General features: G+C 37.9%; 1 protein-coding gene across 1 annotated transcript in view; it reads left to right on the top strand.

Annotated features, from left to right (window-relative positions):
- Positions 1 to 24,668, top strand: part of rbfox1 (RNA binding fox-1 homolog 1) — a 131,498-nt gene that overhangs the window by 65,579 nt on the left and 41,251 nt on the right. Inside the window, exon 2 of the mRNA XM_016545656.1 lies at positions 20,486 to 20,728. Within this exon, the coding sequence (XP_016401142.1) occupies positions 20,486 to 20,728 (243 nt within the window). The remainder of the gene's footprint in view (positions 1 to 20,485; positions 20,729 to 24,668) is intronic.

The raw sequence follows: 24,668 nt of genomic DNA, 5'->3' as shown, positions 1-24,668 counted from the left end.
AATCGGTTTTTACCGATGCAAATATGTTAGAAACGATGCATCGCAATATAAATGACAACTTGTAGCCGATATCAACTTGTAGCCGATATCGGTAGCATCGTTAACTTTTTATGCCAATGCACCGAGCGAATCGGGGAATCTTCCCATCCCTAATACAGTTTAACTGTCCTTTTATAAATTATGTAACAGCAGAATTCTGCAATTGACCAATCAGAATGAAGTATTCCAGTGAGCCATGTAATAAATAAATATAGTTATAATATATATTAGGCTAACTTCATATGATACCGTGTAGACAGCTGTGCTAACAGTAAATGACATGTTCCAAGGTCAAACATGATGTGTGATTAATGTTCTTACTGCATGTTCCTTTCACCCAGAATGGGAGGAGGGCAGGGAGACGGAGAGAGAAAGAGACAGGGGGAGAAATAGAAGACCATGATGGGGGGTGGGCTGGATGGAGGAGAGGAAGACGAGAAAGGCAAGGAAATGAGCTTTCTCCAGCCAGTGTGAGTGTGTGGCTGCCTGACAGCCTGGTTCAGTGCCACCTCGCCACTTTGTTACAGCTGTGTAAATAATGGCTGTAATTAAAATCACCTGTACCTGACAAGCATCAGAGTGTCTGCAGGAGATGCGCTGGCCTGATGAGCACTTTGCGTTCATGCTGCTGTCGCATTCACGGCTGTGACAACTGACATATTGCATGTGCGACTACAAATCTCTACTTCATGTATTGCACGGGAGATTAGGGCCAAACCGGGTTTGCACACACATGCAAGTGGGCACTTGCTGATCGTCACATGCATACAAAGTGCATACAGGCTGAACCGGTTGTTGTTCAAAACATCTTGTGAAGTGAATATACATTAAATGTTCTCATAATCAGAAGAACGTATTTAATAACACGCTATATATGTAGTTGTTTACTACGATAAAACCATGGTTAATTTTTGTAAGGGTTGACTTTATGGATGCACATGTATATTTGTATGTACTACTAATGCTGTGAACAAAACATTCAGCCTCCCTCAGAAAGATTTGTGTGTTTTAAGTAGGAAAACAGGAAAGCTACACTCCTCCTAATAGCATTATTAGCCATTTGCAGTGTTGTGCTACTGTTTCCCTCCAATTTATGTCTCATTGTGATCACAGGACGATGACTCAGACCCCATCCCAGACTGAAGCTAGCGTGCATTAGCCGCAAGCTACTTCGCCTTCAACACCCACAGAAGCACAATTTCCCTCCACAAAACGTCACGCCACATCACAAACAAGTCATTGATCCGGGGCTGATCTGCAATTGATGAAACATAATGAAGAAATGAAAAAGCCAAGTATGCAATGTTTTCAAAGGCGACAGCCTTCTGTGCGAGATCTCCTAATAGAATTACCCACACGCAGCTAAAGCATAGCGGTGACGCTAACTTGTAATTAAGATTTCGGCGGCTCGCTTAGATAACCCTAGAGTCAGCCTGCTGCTGTGGCATTCTCTTTGTTGTATGTTACCTTTAGCTCATTTATAATTGACTGTTAAACTTTAAAGTTTGTACTAAGTATATTTAGCACAGACACTCTGGACTGATTTAGTGGATTTTGCAAGACTAAATGAAGCCACATAGTAAAGGACTTTTTAAAGTTCTGAGGTAGGTGCGAATGTCCTCCTGTTCTGAATCTGTGAATCCGTTTTGAGTGTGTGTGTGTGTGTGTGTATATACTGTATATATACAGTATATGTATGTATATATATATATATATATATATATATACACATATATACATCGGTGGTGTTCTGAAATGAGGCAAAGTCCTCCTTGGTAAAATAAACATTACTTACACTATCAGAAAAAGTAAAAAGAATTTAAAAAAAAAATATTTTTACATTAACAATGTAATCAAAATTCTATTTATTAAAGCCAAGTGTGAATTTCATCAAGTTAGTGTTTTTAAGCATTTTACATTTATTCCAAAATAAAAACTCAAGGCAGTAACAATTTAAACAATATATATATAATTTTTGTGAACTTATGTTCAGCTATTCTTTTTAATATTTAACTTTTAACATTTTTTTTTTTAGATCATCAGCCATCAAAGCTCGGTAAATATTGGTCACAGACGTGGAGATTTACTTTAAATTTCACCAAGCTGATTACTTACTAAAATCATGTTTTAATGCCTTTTTAAGTCTTATTTTGATGTAACAAAGTGGTTATATCTAAGTGTATGAGTTGTTTACCTACTTTTTTAAATTAGTCTTCCCATTAACGCTACTATATTGTTCATTTATTGCATGAACCAATCACAGCCGATCATAATCAGCCATATCCAATCATATCACGATGGAGGCATTGCTCCCTCTCACGACTTTCTCCCATTTATTCTCAATAGGTTGTTTGCAATCACGTGATTCTGATGACGCGCGAAATGCAGCTGGAGGGCAGGAAGTGATTTTTCTCCATAGAAATCACTAACAAAACTAAGCTCCTCTTCATAACATATGGATCACGTCCAACATATGTTGTGATTACACCTTTCTCTTGTAATAGCGTGGTGGATGAAGAGAGATCCCCTCATGATTGTAAAGCACATTGGGTGTACAGCAATACAATGAAAGTGCTATATTAAAAAAAAGAGGAGAGATAAAAAGCGATACTTATGTCCTTTGCCGGTGGAGTCGCACGGTAGAGTCGATGGTCTTTACACTCTTCGGTCTTCACAAGACCGCAGCCGCGGTAAACTAAGCTTCTTTTTAATTAGTTTAACAAAACTCAAATTGAATTCAGCTGGACACACTTTCCTGTTTATCCCAACAAATGGCCAAGCAAAGCGCACGACACATTTACATCGTGTCTACGTGTGGCATTTAGCACGGAGTGAATTCTGAATGCATGAGAGGTGGCAGCCCAATCTATTTATATCTTTATTAATATCTTAATATATTATTATATCTTATATTAATCATTTGCACACACGAGCATTATCCGGCTCCGCTCCTCCCGACCGCAGACGCAGGTTTACAAGCCTTTTTCCTGTGTTTTTGCAACCAATTTCTTGACTTTTCCCCACTCATGAACAACACATTTTCGTACACGATAAAAGCTCCTTGTGGTTTCTCGGTTTGGCCGATGTAAGCATCCATAAACAACGCAAAAGCCATTTTGAGTTTCTGCTAATGATTCCTACGGAGAAAAATCACTTCCTGCCCTCCAGCTGCATTTCACACGTCATCAGTGACGTCATGTGCAAACAACCTATTACCCCCACCAATCCACCACATGCTTTAGGGTCTATTAAAACTCATGCAGGCTCCCGCGGGCTCCCACTGTAACTTTAACTTTTTATATAAAATGTGTGTGTATGTATATGCAAAGTCCCTTTAAGGCAAGTCATGTCACTCGGCGGCCATCTTTGAAATGCCTCTCAGGCATGCAAGTGCAGCTCCTATCCCTTTGAATGGGGAAACATCAAATTCTCTAAAACTGTTTGCCAAGCTTATGATTAAATTTCATATTTGAAATCACCAATGAAGTCTGACAGCAACTGTAATAATACTATATTATAAATATAATAATAAATGTAGTTTATTTTGCTCAAATAGAGTTAAAAAAAAAAAGCTTTTTTTCTCAGGCTAGATCAGCCAGTGCGCATGCGCAGCCCTAGGCGCACGCCTCAGAATGCTTACTGTTTCTATAGCAACCAGGACTTCTAATGGCAGCTGCAGTGACACGCTGACTTTACCGATTAGCAATTGGCTCTTTTGCTCATTTTTCCACATTCAAAACTATACGAGTAACACATCTTGGGTATTCTATAGTCTTTGTTATATGTAGGCATTAAGGAACGAGAGTCCGTGCTTCATTGTTAATAAGTCACGACATGAAGCGGAGTAAACTGATGGACATACAGTACCATACTTGAAACAGAAAACTAATGAATACAGTAATATTCCCTCCGTACCTCGGAAACTGGGCTTCCACACAGACTCGCACATCAACAGATCTCCAGTATGAGAAAAGTTTCTTTGAGGGGGGAAGGGTGTTGTCTCAAAATTAAAGGTGAAAGACGCAAATAACACCAGCAGGGGTCACTCATGCTTTATTAAATAAATAACAAACCATTAATTCTGTTTAAATACATAATACATGGAATAGTATTGACACTATATTAATTTTTTTATGTTGCCAAGGATGGTCGCTAAGGGTGTTGTGCTGTGATACACAGAAATGCTTGATGAAGTGGTCGTAGCTGTGCTTGATCGTGAATAAAGCACAGCTGTTGACCAATCAGAATCAAGAACTAACCATATATATATGGTGCGTGTGTGATGTTGGTTTTGCAATGCTGAATGCAGCAACATACTATAGGAAACTTCTGAGATGGGCACAAATGACATCCTGTTGTGAATCTTTTTTTAGAAAATAGTCCTTTAATCCTCCTCTGTATCATGTCTCTACGGTGATGGAGTCTATTTCACCCTTAATGAGACCCCTTAGAAATTGACAAAATGGAGAAAGTAGGAGAGAAGCGGGGCTGCTGAAAAGATAGTTAAGGAGTGAATCACGTCCCGATCCACGCTCAGCCCGAGGAGCTGTGTTTATTCCATATGAACCTGCCTTGCTGAGTCCCAAAGGATAACAACTATTAAGTGAGCCTGACAGTTTCCAGGCTGTCTCCATATGGCCGAGACCCTGCTGCTGAGTGCCTTTGCCTGCCATGCGTTCCCTTTTCACCCACATGACATCCACCACATATAATTACAGCACATGGGAGCCCAAGCCCGTGTGTGTGTGTGTGTGTGTTGTAGGAGGAAGTGGTACAACTTCTCAGCACAAGGAGGGTTTTGGGTGGTGACCCTGACTCTCTGATTAGAAAATTAGCCCAAAACATGGCACACTAACGACCTAGGCTTATTAGCGACAGTGCCAATGTTTAGTAGGCGTGCTGGGCTGAGCTGTGAGCGACGGGGAAGGCCGACAGTCTCCGGGGGAGCAGAGAGAGATACGTTCAGTGTGCTGGGGGAGAGAGAGAGAGAGATGCATCCGACACAGACGGCTGAACCCCTCCAATTTCAAACCTACTAGAACATGAGATTTGCGACACGGAATGGAAAGCAGATTTGTTCCAGTGGAGCGGTGGGGGGAAGGCAATGAATTTGTGATCTGGAAATGTATATGCGCTCCTCATCTGAAGCGGCGGCTGACCTGGAACACGCTGGCCAAGACTGATGTGTATCAGAGGAAAGCTGGCAGGAAGAGAACAACTGCGGGGGGACACGGCTCCGACTGCATACCTGCCATCTGATTCTGCCAGCCTTTTTGCTTTTACTTCTTTCTCGCTGTTGTAGTTTCAATCTATATCCGTTCACAAGGGTCAACCCTGAAGCTTCAAGTGCTGTGCATGTCATGAGTGTTCATTTAATGATGTTATTGTTGTTATATATACTTCGTTCAGTTGATTCCTAATTTTTATTTCCTAATTTTATTAGATTTTACCGTGAGGCAGGTATTTGATTTTCTCAGTATTTTCATTTATTTATTTATCTATTTATTTATTTTTATTTTTAATTAAAGTTTACTTATGTTTATATCCATCTATCTTTTATATGTCTATTTCTCCTTTTATCTGTTTCTATCTCTCTCTCTCCATCTGTTTTATCCATTTATATTTTTGCATTTTTTATATTTTTTAAAACAAAAATAGTAACTGTTACATGAGTTCTAGCTCATGTTTTTCAGCTATATATTGATTATATTACTTGTTTTTCCCCAAATAAATTGTAATATATAAATATGATATTATAATAAATATATAGATTTTTACATTAGAAATTGATTTATTTTGAATTTCATATTAATAATAATTAATTTTTTTAATTTAATTTAATTTTTTACAAATATTTGTAATATTTTTTTATAAGTATAAGTATTTGCTCGTGTTTTTCCACTGTATATCGACAGGTTGAGTACAAGGGGTTGTGGTCAAGTCCATACCCCGAGCCAAGTGTCCCTGAAATGGGTCAGTTGCATTTATGCTCTTTTATGCATGCCGGCTGCTATTCCCAACCTTCTATTATCCCAAAGATTTTCAAATAATGTAGGGGAATGGCATTCACTGCAATTGTATGAAGAAACCCCTGAAAGTGCAACTCTGTTGTCATCGGTGTTCATACTTCTCTTTGTGAGCAGTGGAGTCATTTATTTTTGCAAATTTTAATGTTCACATTAGAGTGCGCATACTATCAACAAACTCTATCTTTTCACTGCAAAGGAAACATAAGCTGCATCTGAAGTGGCATTAGATGTATTTACACAGACTGTTTAATGAAGCTGAGGTGCCATAAATGCATTTACACCACAAAATTTCAAATGCATAAATAATTTTATAAGATTAATGTTTTAAATATTTTTGAACATACAAGGTAAAAATGTTGGGAAAAATTCAATACTTTTAAATATGAATCCAAACCGCCAGTAGATGACGGTAAATGACTGTTTTAATGAGCGAGTCATTAGTCATTCATTTAAATGGCTGATTCATTCAAAAATGAGGCAAGTGACTACTGTCTTTATGAATGGGTTACTGATTGTGTTCACAATTGTCGTATCACTTGCTTCTCATCAAACGATAGCCCAGGAGGCAATGTACCAACCAGCATGCTGGTCATTATCTGTGGTTGTCTAGGTAGTATTCCTCATCCGCAATTCCGAGCAGCATCAGGGTGCAGGCATGGATTCATTTTTACTGCCTCTTCTTACTGCGCACACTATGTACTCAGAGAGGCTGGCAATATGCAAGCCAAAAGAGTTCATATTTTCTCTCCGAGTTCAACAGGGAAAAGGAACTGGGTTATGATTGCATGGCTTTGTGTTCAAAATACGCCCACTTCAGGCTCTCATGCAAGCCAGCTATTGAGATCTTATTATTGCATCTCACTGACTATAAAAACATCATCCAATACCATTAGACTGAAGCAAAGACTAAGTCTGTCAGTGAAACCGTGCCTCAAATTGGTATTCTCAACTCACAAAATGGTTGCCTGTGGTTTTAAGCTGTGTGTGGTTGTGTAGACGTGCTTGCCAAAGCATTCACAGTCTAAAACAAAAGGCCGAACTCGACCGAGAGCCAGCAAGGAAATTGTATGTGTCGACTCTAAAAAAGGTAAACATAACATTTACAGTAGAGTTTTCTCAGGGAGTTCATCATACTTTCCAAAGTTTTCCACAAGCCTAGATTTGATGTAGCAGAACAGTTTAACATTACATGTCTGATCTGAAATCAAAATAATCATTATGTGCCATTAGTCCAATAGGAAATCTTTTTATTTTTTTTTACTGTACATGAAAGTTTGCGATAAATGTTTTGAGAAAAAAGAATTTAGTCAAATTACAGCCATCCCAGTTCTCCCCTATTCAAATATCAGCTTCACCTCTGAGTGATGATCATGTGCTTAATTGTGTGCATATCCACCAGAAGCCCTATTTGGTCTGGCTTTATGTAGCACAAACACATGCAGAATTGCAGATGAGCGGTTTACAGGGCTGGGAAGGTTACTTTTAAAATGTAGCCAGCAAGGAAATTGTATGTGTCGACTCTAAAAAAGGTAAACATAACATTTACAGTAGAGTTTTCTCAGGGAGTTCATCATACTTTCCAAAGTTTTCCACAAGCCTAGATTTGATGTAGCAGAACAGTTTAACATTACATGTCTGATCTGAAATCAAAATAATCATTATGTGCCATTAGTCCAATAGGAAATCTTTTTATTTTTTTTTACTGTACATGAAAGTTTGCGATAAATGTTTTGAGAAAAAAGAATTTAGTCAAATTACAGCCATCCCAGTTCTCCCCTATTCAAATATCAGCTTCACCTCTGAGTGATGATCATGTGCTTAATTGTGTGCATATCCACCAGAAGCCCTATTTGGTCTGGCTTTATGTAGCACAAACACATGCAGAATTGCAGATGAGCGGTTTACAGGGCTGGGAAGGTTACTTTTAAAATGTATTTCACTACAGATTACAAAATACATGCTTTAAAAAGTAATCAGTCACGTATTTCGTTAGATTACTCAGGTTTAGTAACTTAATCTAAATACTTTAGATACGAAATACTACCTAGACAACCTTTTGGGAAACAGACCTCAGATACATCCAGTTTGTGAACCATTCACACTGGTTTTGTTAAACAAAAGAAATGATTCATTTAAAATATTGACTCAAAAGAATCATCTGTTCACGATCACGAATCGGATCATGAACTCGCATTACCGCGCCAAAGATGATCTATTCTTGAACATTTCGAATGAGTAAAGACTTCAAGTTCATCTGTAAAGCACACAAAGCAAAATACAAAATATGACAAAATAGAAAAGCAAGAGTTACTGGATACAGTTTTTTCAAAGATCAAGAACAATTTACCTCAAGATGCTTTTTCAGATTAGAAGTTGAATCCTTCGATGCTGATAGAAGTTTTGTCGCAGGCAAGCCAGCTATTGAGATCTTATTATTGCATCTCACTGACTATAAAAACATCATCCAATACCATTAGACTGAAGCAAAGACTAAGTCTGTCAGTGAAACCGTGCCTCAAATTGGTATTCTCAACTCACAAAATGGTTGCCTGTGGTTTTAAGCTGTGTGTGGTTGTGTAGACGTGCTTGCCAAAGCATTCACAGTCTAAAACAAAAGGCCGAACTCGACCGAGAGCCAGCAAGGAAATTGTATGTGTCGACTCTAAAAAAGGTAAACATAACATTTACAGTAGAGTTTTCTCAGGGAGTTCATCATACTTTCCAAAGTTTTCCACAAGCCTAGATTTGATGTAGCAGAACAGTTTAACATTACATGTCTGATCTGAAATCAAAATAATCATTATGTGCCATTAGTCCAATAGGAAATCTTTTTATTTTTTTTTACTGTACATGAAAGTTTGCGATAAATGTTTTGAGAAAAAAGAATTTAGTCAAATTACAGCCATCCCAGTTCTCCCCTATTCAAATATCAGCTTCACCTCTGAGTGATGATCATGTGCTTAATTGTGTGCATATCCACCAGAAGCCCTATTTGGTCTGGCTTTATGTAGCACAAACACATGCAGAATTGCAGATGAGCGGTTTACAGGGCTGGGAAGGTTACTTTTAAAATGTATTTCACTACAGATTACAAAATACATGCTTTAAAAAGTAATCAGTCACGTATTTCGTTAGATTACTCAGGTTTAGTAACTTAATCTAAATACTTTAGATACGAAATACTACCTAGACAACCTTTTGGGAAACAGACCTCAGATACATCCAGTTTGTGAACCATTCACACTGGTTTTGTTAAACAAAAGAAATGATTCATTTAAAATATTGACTCAAAAGAATCATCTGTTCACGATCACGAATCGGATCATGAACTCGCATTACCGCGCCAAAGATGATCTATTCTTGAACATTTCGAATGAGTAAAGACTTCAAGTTCATCTGTAAAGCACACAAAGCAAAATACAAAATATGACAAAATAGAAAAGCAAGAGTTACTGGATACAGTTTTTTCAAAGATCAAGAACAATTTACCTCAAGATGCTTTTTCAGATTAGAAGTTGAATCCTTCGATGCTGATAGAAGTTTTGTCGCAGGTAACTTGGGCATAGATGTTACGTCCTTTTTCAGATTTATAAGTAAAATAGTCTTTGTATTTCCCATACCTGCAAACTCAAAAGAGGTCAAAAAGGTGACATAGTTTGAAATATGACCTTTGTAGGGGGGTCTGGGGGCATCCCCCCCAGAAGAAAATTTGTGAGAATTTAACATGTAAATGAAGCGTTCTGGTGCACTCTGACAACAAACTCACTTGATTCGTTCAAAAACGTGGGTTCATTTAATATCGAAACACCGCTGGGAGACACAACAGTTCTGCTGTGGCTTTGATTGAAACTTCGTTAGCGAACTTGAGCAAAAACAGTCAATATTGTATTACAAATTGCAAACTTTGTGTCCGTTTAGCTCACAATGAAGAACTTCCACGCCGACGACATGTTTACATGCGGATGTGAGCGTCAAAACGGACCGGCTGTGAGATGGGGTGTGTACGATTTGAAGCAGCAGCGTGCCACTACGAGTTGCTAAATGAACAGGCTGCTGCACGCAGTTTTTTTAACGGAGAATCAGTTGCCTTATTGGTTAAAATCCCCAAATTGTTTACTTAAATATTCAATGAAGAAATTACATAAAAATTTTTAAGTAATCACTTTGGTAATCTAAAATACTTTTCGGATGTAACTATAATTTGATTACCACCTATTTAAAATGTAATTATAACGAAATACAGTTACTCATATTTTGTATTTTAAATACGTAACGCCGTTGCATGTATTTCGTTACTTCCCAGCCCTGGCGGTTTACAGGTGGCCTCGATGGTGGCATCCATTCAGCGGCCCGGCTGTTTCCTTTGTGACCTTACAGAGATTTATTCTGTTATTGGTATCGACTTGACAGGATTTGTGTCCGTCACAGCAAACCACTTAATCCAGATCAGCCTTTAATACTAATTAAACTGCTTGGGGACATACTCCAGCGCCTGGTAACTTACAACCATCGCACATGCCGATTACCATTCTCTCTAGAACCACTTGACCTGAAAATAAAACGGTGGCCTTTTTTATTTGCTGTCCATTACGTGTAAAGGGCTTCCTTTGTTTGCCTCTTAAAAGACCCAGAGCCGCCATTGTCATCACGGTAATGTCTGATTTCCCATCAGGTGACGATTTAGCTTATTAAGGTTGCACAGATGGAGATGCTTCTGGAGGAGGATTACTAAAAGAGTTTGTCAACACACTGTTCAGAGGACCGCAGAGATGTTTGCCTTGTGACAAATGGCAAGTGCAGCCCCACTATGCAGGAAGTGCTATTGGCGAGTGCTTTAAGATGTTTAATTAAAGACGCTGTGTGACAGGAGGGAGACCTGCGTAGGGTCCGGGGACTACGCGGCTAATCCTCTTCCTGCGCACACTATCCCCTTGCGAGTGTGATTGATGAACTGATTCCTCTTTACATCTTCATTTGCATGGCCTGCTAACGCCGGCACGGGGCTGAGCGGCGGCAGATGAGAGCTCCTGAGCTAATGCCGGCTAATATGATAATGGGAAACAAGGCAAGGTTAGCCGCCGCACAGCTCATCCGCAGTCTAGCCCATTAACTCTGGGCTGCGGTGCACCTCTTTGGTCGCAAAACGAGGCGTCCCGCAGGCAGCGTTAATCTGTTAAGGACGGGTTTTTTGATTTCGTCAAGGATGTTTAAGTTGTCTTTTGTTAAATGTTTGAATTAAAAATGCAATGTAATAATTGAGGTATAATTTTTAGTATAAATAGTGCTAATAGAGTGTTCGCACTGATTAAAAAAGTGCACTTCTGAAGCCTTAAATAACTTAAATAACTGAAAAAACATGGAATGTTGGAGACTGTTGGAAACTTCAGCCCCTAAGGGGACATGGTATTAAAAAAAATAAAAAATGAGATGATGTTTTCGCGCTCTCTGTAAGAAGTAATGTTTCCCCAAGAAACTTTTCATTCTTTCACAAAACATTTCCATTCACTCGCAAAATCATTGTGTTCCCTGAGAAACTTTGCATTCGCTAACAAAAGCAAATATAGTTTTTCCTCCCACCTCATATTGTTTCCTTCGCAAAAGCTTTGCGAACAAATGCACAGTTTCTCAGGGGAATGCAAAACTTTTTCAATGCAAAAGCATTGAAATATAATTTCTCCCATCACATTTTATTTACCATTACCATATCCCTTTAGAGGCTCCATAGACTTATGAGTGAAAGTGTGGAATTGTTTGTATTTTTTCTCCCTTCCGTTTTTAGATTTTTAGACTTATTTAAAAGTTAAAATGAATATAGTTATTAAATAATTTTATTCATAAACTTCCATTTATAGACTAGTTTTAAGAGAATATTTGGATTTTTGTAATATTTTTAGACGATTGAGTACATAGTGCGTGGTGCATACATAATTTTGGACAGAACTTTGGTTTTATTTAGTTTTTAATTTTGAACATGCTATTTTTGATGGGAAAAAACTGGTGCTATTTCAAAGCAATATTTACTACAGTTACGTATATGCCATGACAAATATTTACTAAATTCGAGGAATATTTTGGTCAAAACTGCGCACAAATAAACTACGCACAGAGAGCTACAACGATAACTCTCAATCACATCTTCCTTTCACCCTATGAACCTTCAGCGAAAACTTTCTGCTGGTGGGAGGCGGTTATATTTTCACGACGTCTGCCGGGCCCCGCTTCCTTTTGAGTTTGCATGTTTAAAAGGTAGCCTCCTGCTGGGAAATGGGTTACTTTCAAAATAGTTCTTCTTACCCATGCGCTACAAAACCTCTTGCATTATTAATTTGTTAGACAGGGAGTGCGATTTGATGTCTGGCTTTCCGAGTTATCACGCACTCAGCAAACGGCGAAACTCCTCCAGAAGTGTCGGATAATGCTCACCGGGTGCGAGCGATTAAATGTTTGATACGAAAACGGTCTGCGAAGAGCAGTTGGGATAATGAACGGTCGAGGGGGTCCTGCCCCGCTCTATAGCCGTATGTCACTGCGGGTCTGTTGGGGAATGGTTTGCCCTCTAAGCTGAGATCGTGTCCAGCTGAAGTGGCACTCCACGGACCTGGACAGAAGCCAGCTGACTGTCTGGAGTAAAGGGGAAGCACGCTGGCCCTTAAACACTCAGTCTCGCTCGCATGCGTACTCACACACAAGGAGCGCCTGTGGAGAGAATCCTGCATTGAGCGAGAGGAGAAAACAAAGGTGAAGGTTGATCGAACGTCCAATCTATAGGAAAGAAAGGGCAGACCCAGCAGGGGCTCAAGAAGGCCTTGCCTCAGCCGTTTTCTTTTCTTCTTTTTTTTCTCGAAAGAGTTGGCCCAGGATTTCGCTGTGCAAGTCAGTGTGTTTGAAAGTGCAAGGACAGTGCATCTTGATCCTGTTTACCTCTCAGCCCGACCCGACCAAAAACCAAGAATGTACTGACTTTCACTGAGTTACGTGTCCTTAAATGAACCAAATGGTAAACAGAACTTACCATCCAAGCAGCAGATACTTGATTAAATAAACATTATGGTTCTTGTTTACTGCGAGAAATCAAGCATACACAGTAAAATTTTAGCCTGTGCGATTTTTTTTTTCTCACCAGTAGTAGTGTTATGAGTGGAGCCAAGTGGCTTATACAAGTTTCCAATCAACTTTAACCATGTTAAAAAATTGGCTCGATTTACTGAAGTTTCTGCAGTAAACTAAAATAAGTACATTTGCTTTGTATAAACTGTATAATATACTGTAATTATAAAAATTAGGCTGTTTTTAGCGAATATATGGATTTTTTTTTTTATTAACATTTTTTTTATACAAGTTTCCAATCAACTTTAACCATGTTAAAAAATTGGCTCGATTTACTGAAGTTTCTGCAGTAAACTAAAATAAATACATTTGCTTTGTATAAACTGTATAATATACTGTAATTATAAAAATTAGGCTGTTTTTAGAGAATATATGGATTTTTTTTTTTATTAACATTTTTTTTTCACCTAGAATTGCAGACTTCTTTTCAGAGAAAATGTGGAATTGTTTTTAGATTTTTAGGCACACGATAACACTGCAACCGGAGTTTTTGAAAATCTTCACCCTGGCAGGCATTTTCAAAAATGTTCGGTTTCAGTGACTTGGTGCAGTGTTTACGTTTGGACGAATGGCCAAACCGCGTAGAAAAAGCTGCGGTTTTAAAAATAACCACGTTCATGTGGACAGGGCCTTAGACTTGTTTTTGGCATTATTCTAATTAATATTTTTGTTAAACAAGAAAAAAAAAATTAAAAATGCGGTAATAATAAATGTAATTAATTGTATGTTCGTAGAATGCAAGTCTTATCTCTCACATTTTTGCTTCTCAAGTAAGCTTATCTTGTATGTGTTGGATTTTTTTATTTTTTTATTACATAAAACAGTTTCCCTATAGTTTAAAACCTTCATAGTTTTGTCAAAGTTTTCAGAGATTAATGTTTTTTCACCATCAGAGATACAAGACCGTGAAGCATACGATCAAAGTCCTTCAACTCTACATTCACAGACAGATAACAGCCGCAGCTTTCACATCATTTCACATTCTATATCACAACTCTAAATTGAATTGAATTTCAAGCTCGCCGAATGGCCTGAATCGCTAACATTTCAGAGAGTCACACATTAGTTATGAACCGAGAGAAAGAGAGAGAGAGAGACATTTTGGAGCATAGTTTTCACTTGCATTAGTTCCCTCCTCCTTCTCCACCCCTCCCTTCCCTCCCACTCACATACTCACACACAGCGGTGAACACACACCCTCATCTATAATTAATGCTTGCTTTAGGCAGATGCTGCAGGGATTGGGACTAAGGCAGCTGCTTAGTTTATGGAGGAAAAAGGGAGCAAGATGGTGGAACAGGTATTTTTTCACCGTTATTCTGCTTACCAAGCGCATTACTGCATTTTTTTCTCCTCCTGCCCGTCTTCCTTTTGTGCTGTGTCTGCACAGTAGAGCGGGTGGCTTGTGTATGACAGCGTTCCAGTGTGTGTGTGTGTGTGTGTGTGTGCGCGAGAGAGAGCGTGCGCTTTGAAGAAAGAGGGAGCCCCCTTCAGCAACTCTTTTTCAGGCTGCCTTATCAGCAGCTGTTTTGCTTTCTATCTCTCTTTTCACACGTTTCATCGTCTCTTTCTTTCTCGTTTCTCTCCAGTCCATCTCCAAGCTTCATTTCGGGTCGGTCTAGGTGGCTAAACTCACAAATTTGGCAGCTACCAATATTTAAATGAGCCAGATTCTGTCATCCACCCTGAGAGAGTGAGTGAGAGAGGCAGACGAGAGTTAGACGCGCTGCTCTTCAAACGGTTTATTTGACTGCGTAATAGTCAAACACTACCGCCCAAAACGTTCCGACACGTACCGCTTTAGTGCTGCTGCGCTCCACCTGGCTTTCCATCATTTTTAAGGCATTTATTGGCGGTTGAACTCAGTGCGACCGTGAGCCGCGTCTATTCGCGTGCTTGCGAAATTTAGAGCGACTACGGAGCGAGGGAGGAGTAGCCTCGTTGTGTGTGAAATTATATTTGCAAAGTGTCATAAAAAGCCCTTTACCAAAACAAAGGCACTTTTTTTATAGCTGCGTATGTTTTGTAAGTGTTTGCCTGGAAGCCGAGCGCAGTGAAGTGATGAATCCAGCGCGCTGCCACGTTAAACATATTTCAGTCCTCCAAATGTGGTTCTCATTAGGGTGGAGGCCAAAGCGTTTAGCTTAGCCTGACTGTCTGCCATTGCTTTTTTTCTCCCAGTGTTTGCCAGCAGCTATTTTATGAGGGCCTCCAAAAAATCTCAGTGACGGCACGACTATAATGACCGCAAAAGTAGAGCTCTGCACCGACAGGGGCTTCCCACACTGCGGAGGCACCTCTGTCTTTCGCTAACTTTCCTTCCGCCCTCCCCTTAACGTCTCTGACACTTGTGCATAAATAGTTTAGCACTCCTGATCAAATGATAGTCTAATTATGGTGTGGTGTGCCCGCTCTTGAATATCAGTGCGCTATGCGAAGTGCTGATGGTGTTAATGGGAAACAGCGTGATGTGTGTAACATCTGCTTAAGGAACAGCAGGGATTTTTTTTACAAGGTCCCGTTTACAGAGTAGCAAGTTGCGGCTTCCCTCCTGGCTCTCCTCGACACTTTCGACTCGCCAAGAATGAAAATCTTGGCATTATTTACATGTCGTTCCAAAGCTGTGTGACTGACGTCTGGGGAACCCAAAAGGTGAATTTTTGAAGAATATCCTGGTTGCTCTTTTTGGTATTTTAAACTTAAAACATATGGCAGACAGTTTTATCCAAAGCAATTTCCATTGCACTCAAGGTATACATTTTTATTAGTTTATACACTCCAGGGGAATCAAACCCACAACCTTGGCATTGCTAGTGCCATGCTCTACTGTTTGAGCTACAGGAATTCGCAATATAATGGAAGTGAATGAGAACTGGACCTGTCATTTATAAGTGTCATAAATGTGGTCCATATGAGTCTATATTCCTTCTACAGTATATACACAGTATATGCACTATATTAGTAATATGATAACTTTGTGTGGAGAACAGACCAAAAATTGGTTGTCTTCCAGTCCAGTGGACTTTTAACCATTATAACCAGATCATTGAAATAGATGTGAAGTTCATTCAGTCTGATTTGTGAACAAATTATTTAGTCCAGTTTTGCAAAACTGATTCATTGAAACAATTTGACAGTTTTAGTCCTTTCCTCACACAAAACTATTGTATCCTTTTTTAATGTGTAGAAAGTCTTACGATTTTAGAACAGTATGAGGATGAGTAAATGATGACAGATTTTAATTTTAGACTGGAATATTCCTTTAAATCACAGATTGAGCTCTGGACTTTCTCTCCTTTTATCCTACGCTTTGCACGTAGGGGGTGTTTCTGTGTAGTGTGGCATTATGGTCAGAGGAGAGAAAGTGGTGGGAGAGTGTGTTTCGCTTTGTTTTAGCATGTGCAGTTGTCCCGTGTCAGAGTGTGTTTTCGACAGGCCTGTGGGTGATGGGATCTCTCTGCCTACATAACTCCTGCTTTGGCTTGGAGAAAGAGATGTGTGTGCGCGTATGAAGTGTGTCACGAAGTGTTTCCTCCTGTAAGTAGGGAAAATCACAAATTAGTTGTCTCTAATATCTCAGTTGTTTCTTCTAGACTACAGTAGGATAAAATGGAAAGCATATCTTAAAGGAATAATTCACCCAAATATGAAAATTATGTCATAATTTACTCACCTTCCTGTAAGCCTTTCTTTCTACTGCAGAACAGAAGGTATTTTGGGGAAGAAAAAAAAACACGTTTTGTCTGTAAAATAAAGTCAGTTAGGTCTAATGTTGTTTTGAACTATACTGACTTTCATTGTATGAAGAAAATTTTTTTTTCAATATATATTTTGTGTTCTGCAGAAAAAAGAAAATCATACAGGTTTGGAATGATATAATGGTGGGTAAATGAGGACAGAATTTTGGTACCTTGAAAAATGTGAGCACACCTGAATCTAGCCAAGCCTTTTTTGAAGATGAATTCCTTCAAGTCAAGATATGAATGCAAACACTTCTCATTAAATCTTCTAGGGTTAGGGTTCAAATCTTCTATACTCGTATCTCAAATATTGGTTATTGCTTGAAACCTCTGACAGTGTTGTTACTGTTAACTAAAACAATTTTTTTTCCGTTAATTGAATTAAAGCTGAAATAAAATAAATTATTAATATTAAGTGACAAACTTAAAAATCATAAATTAACTGGTTACTGAAAAGTGCAAAAAGTACTAAAAAAATTAGTAAAATATAAAGCTAAGTAGAATAAAAAAATTTTATAAAATAAAAACTGAAACTAATAAAAAAAAATTAAAAAAAAGATACACATACTCACCTTATTAAAACAAACTAAAATTAAAATGAACACAGAAAAGCTAATTCAAAATATGAATAAATTCTATAATAGTATATAAATAATACCAAAATAACACTGACCAATATAATAACTAATAAAAAAAAATTTAAAAAAAAGATACACATACTCACCTTATTAAAACAAACTAAAATTAAAATGAACACAGAAAAGCTAATTCAAAATATGAATAAATTCTATAATAGTATATAAATAATACCAAAATAACACTGACCTCTGAACAATATAATTTTCCAGTGGGCTGTACAGAATAAAAACACACCCTCTGGTTATACAAAACCCAGACAAATAAAGCTATCATCACCTGAAGTTTTAACAAATAGTATCCCCATCAAATCCACACAGCTGTTTAGATGAATGTATTTTTCATGAAACATTTCTCATTATCTGTGTTTCCGTGCATCACATGACCCAAGCCTGTTGTGTGTTTTCATTCTTTTAATCTGTCATTGTTTATTGATAGCAAGCGCTAATTCAGCCGGCTTTTTGGTCTCTTGGGCACGGCATGCAAAGTGGCGGTTTAGCGTTGATTTGGTGCGCAGGGTGGAGAGACGTCTCCACGCGTAAGTGGATAAGCTGGGTGCTGGGAGGTGGATGAATTGGTCCTGATCAAATAAGAAAGCTCTTCCTGAGATAAAGGTCTGATGTGTGTTGTGTACGGAACGCATTTGTCCGTGGGTGTGCTTGTTCATTTGTTGTCGGTCCGGTACATGCTAACACTCTAATTTAATTATCCCAGCTGTACGAGTGAACTTGTGTCTGAAGCCGAGCGTGTGCTTCGTTAATGGTTTACAAACAGAGGGCACGACTGATGCGAGATGTAGCGTGTGTATATGTGGAGCTCATATAAAGACCAAAAGTATGTGGAAACCCCCTTATAGTGAGCATGTTTGATGCATAAAGCCATGCATACAAGCATGTCTGACCTCTTGTGTCTTAATGAGAGCAAATCCCATGATGCAGTGTAGTGTTGTTTTTGGCGGCCTGTTTTAATTTTAGTTTTAGTCTAGTCTTTGTGTGAAGCTGTCATTTTAGTTTTTATTAGTTTTAGTCACGTTCATACTCTTTTTAGTCTAGTCAAGTGTTAGAATGAGCCGTTTTAGGGGGGCGTGGCAGAGTCTTAACTTTGATAAAGAATATCTCTTTGGTTTTGAGACTTTAGTCTTTGCAACTTCAGGGATCTTATCTATGCACAATCAGCTTGTAACACTCCAAAGAGAAAGGAAAACTTGAAATCGCATCATATGACCCCTTTAACTATGTTTGTTGTCGTCTTCTAAATAATGCAGCGAGTGGGGCTTGAGGAAGTGATGTCGCCTGCGTCTGCGCAGTGCGACCTGATGCAGCCCCTGAAGTGAGAAATACTGCAAAATAATAATAATAATAATAACGCGACTAAACGAGACGAAATAACGTTATAACATTTCGTTTCGTCTCGTTTTGGTCAACGAAAATGAAGAGACATTTTAGCATAGTTTTTATTTTGTAAACCACATTTAGTCTCGTTTTTATTCGTCAACAATATTGCATTATACATTTAATTATAGTCATCGTCACATGACCAGCATTTACGTTGCGTCTCGTCTCGTTTTCGTCACGTGATAAAGGTTCGTTGACGACGATATTTAGTCATAATTTTTGTTGACGAAAGCAACACTAATGCAGTGTCAGGATGAAATAGGGATGAAGCTGAAAAATTACTTCAAAACGACAATGAATTCTACTGAATAATAGTAAAAAAAAAATTGATTGTCCAACAAACACAAAAGTGAATACTTAAAGTGATATTTTCAGAACCATGTTTAAAATTATGACGGATTATTGAGTCTAAAGCCCATATGGCTAAACTGTAAATGTCTTAAATTAATCACAGTGTGATTTCAAGTTCAAATTGTATGGTGTCTTTTTATTACCAAAAATAACATTAAACAAAGATACTATGTTATTCATGTTTTTGGTATATATAAATATTAGTGCTGTCAAACGATTAATCGTGATTAATCGCATCCAAAATAAAAGTTTTTGTTTACATAATATATGTGTGTGTGCTGTGTATCTTTATTATGTATATATAAATACACACACATGCATTTAAGAAAAATATGTTATGTTCATATATTAAATACATTTATATATAATATAAATTATGTGAATATAAATATATACATGTAAATATTTTCTAAATATATACTGTATGTGTGTGTATTTATATATACATAATAAATATACACATAACACACACATACAGTATATTATGTAAACAAAAACTTATTTTGGATGCGATTAATCTGTGATTAATCATTTGACAGCACTAGTAAATATCTCTATATCTATAGTTAATATTTTAAATGTTGTAAGCGAGATTAACATGTTTCTGTAGTTTCTGCAGAGATGTTTTAGAATCTGTGTTTTAGTACAAATATTTTAAGTGGACATATTATGAATGAAAGAGGGAAAAAATGTTGAACCTGCTTTGTTGTAATATTTAGGGTGTCTAAATGCTCTTTTTGGAGTCTCTTTTTTTAATGAAGGATTTTAAGACTTGCCTTTTTTATGAATCGATGAAAATCGATATGAGTCAAATGATTCAATGATTTACTTGTGCATATTTGTGGCATAAAAATAGCTGTTACTGTAAACTGTCACAATCTCCTGGTTTAACTATGTAACCTGCATGAAGGGTCAGTGAACGAACCTGAAAGAATCTTTTTGGTGGGTTAAAAAAGCTAAGATGAATCAAAATCCCCACAACTCACATGAAGCATGTATTTTACATATATTTATAAATAATAAAGTTGGCAAAAATAGCTACTGTAGCAGCTAAAAGGGCACCAAATGTCCAGTATATTGAAATGAATTGCAGATATGGATGGGCTGTTCAGGTGTCCACATACTTTTGGTCATTTAGTGAATTATTCTAATTTGGCACTAACATTTTGCTGTGTTTCTCTGTTTTCAGGGTAATCAAGACGCCCCAGCACCCCCAGAAACCATGGCCCAGCCTTACCCATCGGCCCAGTTCGCTCCCCCTCAGAACGGCATTCCTGCTGAGTACACGCCGTCCCACCCTCACCCGACTCCAGACTACTCGGGCCAGACCCCCGTGGCAGAGCACACGCTGAACATGTACCCCCCTGCCCAGACGCACAGTGAGCCCAGCGGACCAGACAGCAGCATACAGGCGGTCTCCGGCACAGCCACAGTAAGCTCCCATCTCTCTCTCGCTCTGTATCTCTGACTCTTCTTGATGGCATTGCTCGTCACGGTTCAGGTTTTGTGGATTGTGCTGTGGATTGAGGTGCCCTCCGTGATCTGCCCTCCAAGGACATCAGTGCTGTAGCCCGCCTTAATATTTCATATGCTTCAGGGATTTCCATGAATAATTGACCATCTTTGTGTTATTTCACCAACTCTGAGTACAAAGTACTCTCCGTGAATTTAGTTTGGTGAGGTTTTCCCTCCTAGTTTTTAATATAATTTGAAGAGCGTTTTCTGTCCCAAAATGGTAAAAGTTGAACCCAGGGCCCAGCCTTACCCATCGGCCCAGTTCGCTCCCCCTCAGAACGGCATTCCTGCTGAGTACACGCCGTCCCACCCTCACCCGACTCCAGACTACTCGGGCCAGACCCCCGTGGCAGAGCACACGCTGAACATGTACCCCCCTGCCCAGACGCACAGTGAGCCCAGCGGACCAGACAGCAGCATACAGGCGGTCTCCGGCACAGCCACAGTAAGCTCCCATCTCTCTCTCGCTCTGTATCTCTGACTCTTCTTGATGGCATTGCTCGTCACGGTTCAGGTTTTGTGGATTGTGCTGTGGATTGAGGTGCCCTCCGTGATCTGCCCTCCAAGGACATCAGTGCTGTAGCCCGCCTTAATATTTCATATGCTTCAGGGATTTCCATGAATAATTGACCATCTTTGTGTTATTTCACCAACTCTGAGTACAAAGTACTCTCCGTGAATTTAGTTTGGTGAGGTTTTCCCTCCTAGTTTTTAATATAATTTGAAGAGCGTTTTCTGTCCCAAAATGGTAAAAGTTGCTGGAGAGTTTGGTTTATTAAAGAAATATTTCTCCCCAAAATCTAATGTTATTATTTTCTCACCTTCATGTCATGAGCTGTAAATTAGCAGTGAATAATGACTTACATTTTGGTCTGTTCCTCCACCAAAGTTATTATTTGGCTTCAGAAAATTGTCTGTTTGTTAAATTGGGGATTTGTGGACTCGGTGATCCATTTAGAATTGAGTTAGACTCTTAGGGTAAGATGCCGCAAGAGGGATGTAGTTATACTGGTGTGTGTGTGTGTGTGTGTGTGTGTGTGTGTGAGTTTTTATAATAATAGATTTCAAATTTCACTACTCATCATAACCTATAGGTCAGCTAAATGGAATCATTCATTGTGAATTGTTAGTTTATTGAAATTATGACAATGTCTTTATTTAAAAAAATAAATAAATAAATTATGGGCCCGTGTATAATTCATAGAATTATATAGTGTTCAGATGTATTTTTTGACTGTGATTCTGTTAGTTGAAATAAAAAAAATTAATTTACATAGGATATTTAATTTAATATTTTACATTAAAAGCATAAAAACATTAAAATAATATATATTTTTTATATATATATTCTGTAACAATAAGATGACAGCTGGGATGAGCCTGGGGGGTTTCTTACCCCATGGTAGAGGGGCAATATGGCCCATTTTCATGATTGTCATGACTTTGAATTGTGCAATATAAACTAAATTAGCTAATATTTGCTTTTATTTCACCTAATTTTATGTGAGACTTTTTCATCCCCACATGTGAACTACATTTATGATAGTTTGACGGAGCCTTTGTGCTTTTAGAGCTTAACAAAAGTGGTCACTTTGTCATACGGCACAAGCTGTGCAATGGTTCTTTAAAACTGTCGTCTTTTGTGCTGCATTGGGGAAAAAAATAGAATTCAGGTTTGGAACGACATGGGGTTGAGAAAATAGTAAAATAAGTTTAATTGAGAGGGAACCATTCATTAGAAAGTGCAAAAATGGACTAATTTTTAGGATAAACTCCTGATGTATTCCATAATTAGACTATTTGTTCAACAGACAGAATGTTTAAACCGTTTCACTGATTCGAAGGAAAATGTGAGCTTTCTTGCAAACAGCGGCCAGATTTTCATTGCCTATCATACCTTAGTGTTCAAATTTCTTTTTTAGTGCCAGAGCAGAAAGGAGCAAAACCACTTCTGGAAAAGCCATTATTTTCCCCCCTGCCTCTCTCCTTCTCCCTCTGTCTCCCACTCTCTCTATCTCTTTCCTTCACTTCCCGAGCCTAGTGTTATGGAGAGAAAGCCAAACTTTACAGACATCCAAAGCTATGACCTCATCTGGCTAGAGCTGTTTTTAGATCCAAATCATTCCTCACAACTGATCCTTCATCTGCAAACAAAAGAGGGCTAGACTGTGATACTTCCCCTGTTCCTATCTTTTCTTTGTTTGTTGGAGTAGCTGATAACAAATCAGTCCCCAGAGGGACGTTTTTATACAATAATAGATGGTTTTCAACGCTGTTTTGATAGAGTGCCGTGGATTCCCGCCAAATTCTCAGTGGCCAGTGTGTGTGAGAGCTTGTGGTGGATTTCTGAAATTCATATGGAACAGCATATACTTTCCACAAGCAACCTATAATATAGTATTTAAGTAGCACTTTACAATAAGTTTGTATTTGTTCACATTAGTTCACATTAGAAATGTTCATTACACTAATACAAATACATATACACAGTTCAAAAGTTTGGAGTCAGCTATTTAATACAACTTTTTAATATATAGGGCAGTTACATCTATAATCTCATCTTTTGCCACAATAACACAAGGAAATTTAATTATTAATAATAATAATACTATTACAATTCATGAAACTATGGATTTAACTTATCTCTGTACCTGTTTAAATTACCACATCCATACATTTATAGCCTATGTGTTTATTATATATTTTTTATTATTATTTTTTATTTTTTTGTATAAGTCATTACGTCAAGTTGTTGCTGTTAATCTATGTTTCGTCCAGCTCAATAAAAAAGAAAAAAAAAAGCTTGGAGTCAGTAGCAGTTTTATTTTTCATTTATTTTTTACATTTTTATTATTAATATTTTTATATTAAGCAGCACAAGCTTTTCAATATTTGGTAATAATAGGAACATTTCTTGAGCACTAAATTAGCATATTCACATGATCGTGTGACACTGAAGATTGCCGAAAATTCAGTATTTCCATCACACAAATAAATGACATATTAAAATTAATATATTCACATTGAAAACAGTTATTTTAGAATATAGTAATATTTCAGATAAAGGCCTTTTTAAAAACATTAAAAAGTCTTGCAGACCCCAAACTTTAAACAGTAGTGTATACTGAAACATTTTTAATATTTGAAGTTATATAAACTCACATTTGTTTAGAATTAACAATGAACAATGTTTTATTTATAAATTAACATTATCCTAAATGGATTAATGCTGGAAAGAAATGTTCCTTGTTAGTTCATCATACCTATTGAAGTAGCTAATGAATAAATTGAAACAAAATGTTACCATTGTGTCAGTACATTTATCTTAAAGGGGTCATATGATGCTTTTTTAAAGATCATTATTTTGTGTATTTGGTGTAACAGAATATGTTGACATGCTGTAATGTTCAAAAAAGCTTGTAACACTCCAAAGAGAAAGGAAAATTTGAAATCGCATCATATGCATGTATAGGATGCTACATGTGCATGTATAGGATGCTACATGCACTTTTACAAGTTGTTTGAACTGAAATGTGTGTTGGCAGTGTGTGTACACAACCACTCTACAATGATAAAAACCCACCCAGTGTTTTTTTTTTAATCGTGTTAAATGTTTTCCCCTTTCTCAAATCGAGCCGATCTCAGATGCCTGTCTGTGTGACATCACAAAAACAGGCCCCTCCCACGATAGTTTGACAGACTGGACTGGCGTCTTACCTTAGACCCGCCCTGAGTGAGCTGTCATCAGTCCGCCATTGTTTCACCGCCGGAGCAGATGTAGACAAGAATGACTCCTAAGCGACTGAGGTGTTCTGTTGTTGGATGTAATAATGAACATAGCAGTCGTCATTTACTCC

The sequence above is a fragment of the Sinocyclocheilus rhinocerous genome, unplaced genomic scaffold (assembly GCF_001515625.1).
Source record: "Sinocyclocheilus rhinocerous isolate Xijiao unplaced genomic scaffold, SAMN03320098_v1.1 scaffold189, whole genome shotgun sequence".
Taxonomy (NCBI): Eukaryota; Metazoa; Chordata; class Actinopteri; order Cypriniformes; family Cyprinidae; genus Sinocyclocheilus; species Sinocyclocheilus rhinocerous.
Note: the sequence above shows the minus strand (reverse complement) of the source record. Positions and strands in the feature narration are given on the sequence as shown.